The 8,976-nt window shown below is 47.7% G+C and overlaps 1 protein-coding gene across 1 annotated transcript; it reads left to right on the forward strand.

Moving 5' to 3' along the window:
- Positions 1-11: 11 nt before the first annotated feature.
- Positions 12-8,960, forward strand: LOC117800650 (cytochrome P450 26C1-like; the record flags this gene model as incomplete). Its single annotated transcript, XM_034653200.1, has 5 exons — positions 12-1,810; positions 2,667-5,797; positions 6,344-6,568; positions 7,051-7,326; positions 8,699-8,960. Coding segments are annotated over exons 2-5 (967 nt in total), but the record flags the coding sequence as incomplete, so codon positions are not given.
- Between the last annotated feature and the right edge of the window lie 16 nt (positions 8,961-8,976).

Genomic DNA, 8,976 nt, shown 5'->3' on the forward strand with positions numbered 1-8,976 from the left:
ATTCTAATAACTGCATGATATTCACCTTACAGATAGATGTACCTCATTACTTAACCATTCTCTTAATATTGAGATTTGGGCTGTTTTTGGATTTTGTTTTTCCTTTAGTTTTTTGATAACACAGTTAAACATTTTTGAGATTAACATCATTATTCTCTACCTTTATTATTGTTTCCTGAGGTTCGATTCCTAGAACCAGGATTACTGAATCAAAGGGAAGGGCCATTTTTATAGAGTTCTTAAACATGTATTATAAAATCACATTCCAGAGATGTTAATGCCAATTTTCATTTTCACCATCAGTGTGTGTGAAAGTTTTCCCTCCTTGTGAAAGTTGCTTGTTGCTAAGCAACAGTCAAAAATTACACAGAAGTTTAAATAAATTTAAACTTAAACTTTTCTTTTTCAGACAGTATATTATTTTAACATTGTTTCAGTGTAATTTCTGTACCAATATCTTAACTTTTGATATAGCCTAGAATGTTGTCCAAAAGAAAATAGAGTGGCTTTTAGTATTAGTAGTTACTATTTTCATTATGGAATTTTCACCCTTTTATGGGAACGTCTCTACTAATAGTTGTATATTGGATGGGAAAAGAGTCAGACAAGTCCATTACCTTCCTAAAAAAGAGCTAGTTTCTTGTAACCTTTCTTTAGTTTTTAATCACCCCAGTAGTTTTATCCCTCCCAGAGTCTGTGGGTTGGCTCACATATCCTATGAGTAAATACAAATGCTTCCTTCAATTGCAAGCAAAACCAATACACCCCTTACTTATAAAGTGAGTTAAAACAAGAAGAAAGAATAATATAAAAACCGAAGGAAGGTAGTAAAGTATTTAGCTTTCTGAAACAATTCAAATGGGGATAGGAAGTTGGTTTTAAATGGCTTAGAGGAGATTAGGGTTTTAAAGTTGGATAAGGAGTTTGGTGCTTTGGTTTAGGCGCGGCATTGCTTTTAAAAGATTACTTCCATATTTGACGACAATTCTAACTGGAGATTATAAAGCAAATAGTCAATTTTAAAACACTACGGAATACAAGAGGGCTTCTTTTTGTTGTTGTTTGTTTATACAAAATGATTGCCTAGAGTTAACAGGCTGAGTCCTGAGCCCTCATTTCATAATACTGCTGAGGATCTATCACCAGGGAGAACCCAGCAGAGGTTGTTCAATGCACTTAATTGAGATTATCTGAGCTTTTGGTTTAAATTACTTTGGGAAAAGTCTAGGTACAAACGGCTTCTCTGAAAGGTAAACATACTTAACCTCTAAGAAAAAAGGTTCAATTTAAGTTCTTTGAAATTCTTCAAACAGGTAGTAGCACCAACCCTTATTAATTAAATTGGAGTATGAACTGAATAACGTGTAAAGATTAAATCTCTATACATCAGGTACAGGTGTTAATATAATTCTATTAATAGTGTTTTCATTATTTTATAGTTGTTTGAGAATTCAATCAGGTATTGTGTTAGAAAAGCAACCCCTGACAATTTTAGTAATTTCAAAAGTAAAAAGATACTATGTACTGTTTTGGTTATAAAGTATAGTTAATGATAAAATTTTAAAAATGAATTCCTTATTCTTTTCCTTCTATAAGAAGGTCATATTAAAGTGGATCAAGAATGGCATATACTGTATGTATTAGCTATGGGTAAATAGTCAAAAGTTGGTTTAACATTTTTGCCCTATCTTCCTCAGCTCCTTGACCTGTTTATGGTTTGGGATTGGTCTACTTATCTAGCTGATTATGGACAGCCAGCTTCTAAGTACCTTCGGGTGAATCCAAACACAGCTCTTATTCTTTTGGAGAAGTGAGTATATTCTGAAGACTTTTTTGTATAACATTTTAGCATTTTGTGATTTAGTGATGATTGAAGAACTAGAGATTTTCAACAAAAGAGAAATGTCTAAATGGAGCTTAAAAGCTCAGTCCATTCTAATGACCAAAACATAAGCCTCTTTCTTTCCTGGTGTTGGTGTAGTTTTATGAGATTGCAGTTTGTGTTGATGTGAACAAAATTGTAGTGCATCTTGTCTAATTAAAAAAAATGGAAGTTTAGGTGTTACTTTTCCCTCTCATTATGGGGCAGATTTTCTTTTCATTTAATTATATTTCATTTTAGGTATCACTATTAATATTTTCAATTTTTGAATTAAAAATATATATTATTTTCCTACATTTCAAAATATCTGTGATATATTTGATTTCAGAGGACAAAAGGAACTGTTTAAAATAAGTGTAAATTTATTTTACCATGCCATGAAACACTACTGAGGCCCCCCCCAAAAAAATGCTGCTTTAAATTTTCTAATGTTATTTTCCTTTCACCTTGTCTTTCTATGAATGTGATTTGCAGAGTGCATAGAGGGTATGTATTTTAACGTACATTGTGGACCAATAATAAAATAGTATGATATTAGCAAATTTAACATACTTTAGTTTTACATACTAATGCAAAAACCCTACTTCGCATAGAATGTAAAATAAAGCTGCTAATTTTTTTGTAGTTGCTCTGTATTTTTCTTAGTACCTATTTTCTTTGAAGTATATTTTTCAAGCATAAGGATTAGTGAGAGATAATTCAGAGCATGCCAAGATATTTTACTTGTGACAGCATAGCTTTTAATTTCCTTTTACCAAGCCTCTTCATTCAAATATATTTCTAGGATGAAGGATACTAGCAAAAAGAACAATATATTTGCTCAGTTCAGGAAGAATGATCGAGACAAACAGAAGTTGATAGAGACAGTCGTGAAACAGCTGAGAAGTTTGGTGAATGGTATGTCCCAGCACACATAGACTTGGATTGCACTCAGTGAAACCAAATCTGTGATGCAACATTGATTTCTAACAAGCGTCATGATACAGTAATTTGTTTGCAGAATTTAAAAATGCAGTAGAAAAAAGACACTGATGAGAGATTAAACAAGAAACAAAAATATCATTTGTATGGATTTTTAAATAATTGGATACTATTTTATATATGGAAAGTGACAATTTTTTTCACTTTTACGGAAAAAAAGGCAAAACGTAATATATAAATCAGGTCAGAAATTGTATATGAAACTGATTGTAAATACATTCGAAAAACCTTATATGCCTCTGCGTACAAGTATTTTTTTCAATTCTTACTTGAATGACTTTTCTGGTTTTTTTCATCAGTATCTGGTTTTGAAATGTAATCACGTCTGATATGGGAGTATTTCACTGCCATTTTGTAACTGTTAACTTTTATTTTCATCTGAATATGATTTAAGTAGACTAAATTTCCCAATTCTGCAGACTCTGTGGGGGAAATATGCAAATCTTTAAAGGTCCCTGAAATCAACCTTGATTTAACTCAGTAAGAATGTGAATTATTTGTTCTGCTTGAGTGTTTTAATTTAATGGTTCTGAATATGAAGAAAAGGTGTTTGGCTTTCCTAAAGAAGCAATGTTGTTTCTGTTTAGCAGGGTTAATATTTCTAACTGTATTGTTTGTAGCTGACCCCATTCTAGGATTTACTTGGTTTGATTTGGTTCAAGTTAAAAGAGGACAGGAATGAAGCGGGATAAACCACTTCAGGTGCTGCTTGTGCGAAGTAGATTCGTTCTTACACACAGAAGTTACCACAGGGGTCAGGTTACTTTCTTCAAATAGCAGGTCTCAGTACCTCTCCTCAGTATGGAAACAAGCCAAACCAAATGAACTCTGGAAAATCTAACATGAATGTACATTTTCTTCTGTGTAAATTACTGGGTCCAAATGGTAGTATCAACCTGATCCCAACATTGTATTTATGCTGAATATTCCTTTTGCATTTTCAGGATTTATGCCTGTAAGAAACTTACACTTGACTCTGTAAAATAAGTGTAAAGAATTATATGTACATTTCTTGATTTTGTGATGAAATATTAAAAAGGTTGAGCGAGTTGTTGAAAATGCATTGCTGTTGCATCTCTTCAGAGCTTCCTGATTGAAAACAACTGCTTCCTTCAGAAGAACTGTTACTCCCTAGTTATCGGAATGAGGAGTGTCACCAAAACAAAGATAATAAGCATTTATTCTCTTGACCATCTCAGTCCTAAAGTATTTCACGTTTTAAAAAACACTACATGGAAAATATGGTAATTCTTCAGGCACAATAAAATCTGGAAGTTAGAAGAGGAGCGGTGAACAGCTAGCTCTTTTTTGAAAACTGGAATGTGGCTGCCCCTCTCGCGCCTTACGCACCCCTGCAGGGCATTCGGGATGTCTCCCTGCCTTTGGTTGAGGCGCCCCCGGATCCGGAGAGACGCAGCCTTTGTACTGCTTGGAGTAGAGAGCACTGTGGGTTCGTAGCTATGATGGTGTGAGATTAACTTTCTTCTCTAATACATATAACACTCCTGCCACTCCCCGCCAACCCTCGGGTTGCATTGTAGGGGCCAGGGACGCCAAGAGCCCAGAGGACCAGACACAAAAAACCGGACTAGCAACCAGGTAGACCGACCGCGGTGGGGTGGCGTGGCCTTCAGAGTGGGAAGGGAACGGTGAATTCAGCACTAGAGACCGGAAAGGTGCCCCGAGATACCAGCTTCTGCTAGGATTAGGGTGTCTCAGTGAAGCTTTGAGCAGCGATGATACTACCGTCTTTTGCAGGGGTCCTGAAGTGGTAGATCAGAAACCGGGGTGGGTGTGGGGAGGTCGGGGAATCTCGACCCCGGGTCTCGCTTGTAGGTGCTTGCAATGCAAGGCAGGCAACGAAGACCTCAGTTTCCCTGGAAACTGAAACAAAGCAAAGGGGACAGACCCCAGCCCTTCAGCCCTGGAGTCCCGACAGGGGAAGGACACCTACAGCCTCGAGGGTGGGGATGCCAGGGAGCCCGCGTCAGCCCAGGGCGCGGGGTTCGCCCACCCGCGGAGCTGCGGCGTACAGCCGGAACTTCTGGCGGGAAGCTGCAGGCCCCGCCCGAGGATCTGCGCGGGGCGCGGCCCCTAGCCCAGCCGGAGCGCCGCTGCTGCTGCCACTCCCTACTCGTAGCCCCCGGGTGAGCGTGCCGCTGCCCACCGCCTCCAATCATTACTCTGCTCCGAGCGCTTTAAATATGCATGGACGCGTCACGTCGTGTGAATCGGGATCGGTCCCTAGGGAGGGAGCCAATATCTATATAAATGTGCCCTGGGTGGGCCTAGTAGGGAGGCAGGTGGGGCGGGGGTCTGCAGCCCCGGTGATCGCAGCCTACGTTGGCAACACCGGTGAGTTGCTCCTCTCTTTGCTCTCCTTTGCTGCTTCTATCAAAGGAGTGCTGACCCGGGGAGGAGGTGGGAGGGACCGGCGGATGCCGGGCGAGAGCAGTCCCGAGGCAGGCGACATCCCAGCGAGGGACTGGCATTGGGGCCCAGAAGCCGTCGGACTAGAGGAAGGCACGTTCCCTCAGGGCGTGTGGTCACTGCCGCCTTCTACTACCAGTCTGCTTCTAGAGCGAAGTCCTTTTCCGAGATTGTAAATCTCGGTTTGTGCCTGCAAGACCCAGGCCCTTTCTGGACGGAGCAGGTGAGCACAGCGCGCTCCCAGTCCCTCAGCTCTCGCGCCCCGGGCGCTGCGAGCCGCCAGATCCCCGCAGGCTCGCCATGCTCCCCTGGGGGCTGAGCTGCCTGTCGGTGCTGGGGGCGGCGGGCACCGCTCTCCTGGGCGCCGGCCTGCTGCTCAGCCTGGCCCAGCACCTCTGGACGCTCCGCTGGACGCTGAGCCGGGACCGGGCGTCCGCCCTGCCCCTGCCCAAGGGCTCCATGGGCTGGCCCTTCTTCGGCGAAACGCTGCACTGGTTAGTTCAGGTGAGTAGCTCGCACCCCGCCGTGCTCGCACCCCAACACGGCCCCTTCTTCCCTCCCACTGGACCCTCCTGGCTCACGGTGTTCCCAGGGTGCCTAGTCGGCCTCATCCTGTCGCCCAGGGGCCCAGAGAGCATACACAGCCCTCGTCTTTGCTCAGCTGCTCCCTTGAAGGGGTCGTATGTTGCCGGAGTTCTCCCCAGCGCAGCTTAAACACAGCCCGACACACGCCAGGGTGAACAGGGGGGTTCGGAGAAGCATTCGCCCAATACCCTGCAAGCACAGAAGCAGGAATCAGGGGCACTTCTCAGCCGTGAGGCCTGGGGCGCTCACGTCCCCATTCTGAGCCTCGGCCTCCTCATCTCACCAATGGGAACAGGAGCAACTACATTTCCATAGGATAGTCGCGAGGCACATTTGAGCCTCGGTTTTGTATAGCCACGCGCCGGCCTGGAGCAGGGAGTTGTTAGCAAGGGGCGGTTGGGAGGCCTTGGGCCAGACCCCCAGCCAAGGTCCAGCGGCCCCAGCCTCGCTCCGCCTCGCTCGCAGGGCTCCCGCTTCCACAGCTCCCGCCGGGAGCGCTACGGGACAGTGTTCAAGACGCACCTGCTGGGCCGGCCGGTGATCCGCGTGAGCGGCGCCGAGAACGTGCGCACAATCCTGCTGGGCGAGCACCGCCTTGTGCGCAGCCAGTGGCCGCAGAGCGCGCACATCCTGCTGGGCTCGCACACACTGCTTGGCGCAGTTGGTGAGCCGCACCGGCAGCGGCGCAAGGTGAGCTGAAACCGAAGAAGGGGCCGTTGGGACTTCAGACATGCGGTCCAGGCTGGGGCTAGGTTTTAGGGGCACACTTGGAAACTGGCAGAGACCCCTGGCTAACCAGTGATCGCTTTGGGCCAGTCCCTTACCTTTTTCCGCTTTGATTTATAAAGCCAGAAATGGGACTTTAGGGACCTTTCACCTCCTATCTTCTATGTGTGATTCTGATACCAGACTGGCGAAAAATCAGACTTGGAGAGGGACCGGGGACGACTTCCTGGAGGAAGTGGCATCTGGAGGCTGGCTGGCTGGATGGGAGGGACTGTATACATCAGAGATCTAGAGGGAATGGCGAGAGCAAAAGCCGGCACATTTAGGTCCGGGCCGCTTTTAAGAGGAGAAAGGGACCGAAATTGGCCTTCTGGCTCCTCTGGAATTGCTGAGCAGAGGAAGCCGGACGGACAGCGGCCAGTGCTGACCCCGAGGGCTCCCCACAGGTCCTGGCGCGTGTGTTTAGCCGTGGGGCTCTGCAGCGCTTCGTGCCCCGCCTGCAAGGGGCGCTGCGGCGCGAGGTGCGCTCCTGGTGCGCGGCCCGTGGGCCGGTTGCTGTCTACCAGGCTGCCAAGGCACTCACCTTTCGCATGGCTGCGCGCATCCTCCTGGGGCTACGGCTGGACGAGGTCGAGTGCGCGGAGCTGGCCCGGACCTTCGAGCAGTTCGTAGAGAACCTCTTCTCGCTGCCCCTGGACGTTCCCTTCAGCGGTCTGCGCAAGGTACTGCCGCTCTGGCCTCAGACCTTCTTCTTGGGGATCCCCAGCGTGGGCGGGTCTTCCAGGAGAAGACGAGGCTCCCTCGGCGCGCCCCACGCGTCACCTCCGAGGGGGTACCGAGGCATGGTCCAGGGTGGGGAGGTGGCATGGTGGGGCGGTGGGCGTCGGGGCTGACCTGTCTTTATTCGCTGTGTGACCCGGGGTGGGGGTGGGGGCGCAGATCTCTGGGCCGCGCCTCCCGGAATGCACTCCAGACCCACCAGTAGCTGGATTCCCGATTTTGGGTCTCGGTGGCGGCCGCCCAATCAGCCCAGCTCCAAACCCCAGAGCGGTGCCCCTTGGCCTGGCCTCCGGCGCCTCTTTGGAACCCCGGGTGGCTGCGGAACCGATGGGAGCACAGGCGCCGCAGACATTCCCCCGGCCTAGCCTGGGTTGGAGAGGAGTGGGTGCTCGTCCGGCTCCTCGTCCGTGGCTCCGGGCCCGCTAGTTCCAGATCAGAGAACCGCTGCTTCTTCAGACTTAAGAGCAATGGGCCGGGCAACTAGGAGGCTGCGTTTGACTTTTCTTTTTCCGTGAGCTGGGGCTTCTCACTGTACCGATGCCTTGGTTTTCCTCACCTGAATAAAAATACTAGTTATGTATGAAGGTGCATGCCTGAGGCTGATCGTCCTGAATACATTTTCTGAGTTAATCCTCTCAGCCTGCAAAGTGTTCTTTTATTGGTGAAGAAACTGAAGCTCAGAGAGGTTAAGTGACTTATCCAAGATCACACTGCTCATAGGGGCAGAGGCAGGATTTGAGCCTAATCTCCTATGATCTCGAAACCCAAGTGCTCAGATGCTTTGGCTATGCTTGCTCGCTGAACTTCCACCCTCTTGCCTTCCAGCTTACAGAGGCTAATGCTTAGAACATCTGGTAGTGGTCTCTAAGCCAGAGCTTTTCTGGATGCATCAAAGTGTGCTTTCCTCTCTCCACTGGTGCCGACTGCCCCTGCCTGAGTCTAGTGCAGGGAAAGGGCAATGGGCTGATTCCACCTGACTAGGCTCTGTGCCAGGCCTAGGCACTGAGCGCTGTATGACTGGGCAATTGCTTGACCCCTCTGAGCCTCAGATTCCTCTTCTGAGGATGACAGTAACTGCTTGCCTTGCCTCCAAGGTGGAACGTGATAATCAAGAGAGAATTATGTATAGAGATAGTGGATAAGTTCTTGAGCATTCACTGAGCCCCTACTATGTGCCACACATGGAGCTAAGTTGAGAAGCTTGACACCTGGATCTCAGAGCCAGGACAGTCCCAGGAAGATCTGGGGCGTAGGTGTACAGGCCTGGCCCCCTCGGCCTTCCTGCCCCATCTGCCTTCTCTCCCCATGCATCAGGGCATCCGGGCACGAGATCAGCTGCATCGGCACCTGGAGGATGCTATTGCAGAGAAGCTTCGTGAAGACAAGGCTGCAGAGCCAGGTGACGCCCTCGACATGATTATCCAAAGCACGAGGGAGCTCGGCCAGGAGCTCTCAGTGCAGGAGCTGAAGGTAGGTATGGGAAGGTTCAACTTCTTTTACGTTCCTAGCAGGTCTCCAAACACACCCTGCATCCTGCCCCCAGCAGGGTTCTGTTTGGCCCCACTTGAAGCCACGGGCACTCCTGGGGGGGG

The sequence above is a fragment of the Ailuropoda melanoleuca genome, unplaced genomic scaffold (assembly GCF_002007445.2).
Source record: "Ailuropoda melanoleuca isolate Jingjing unplaced genomic scaffold, ASM200744v2 unplaced-scaffold73514, whole genome shotgun sequence".
Taxonomy (NCBI): domain Eukaryota; kingdom Metazoa; phylum Chordata; class Mammalia; order Carnivora; family Ursidae; genus Ailuropoda; species Ailuropoda melanoleuca.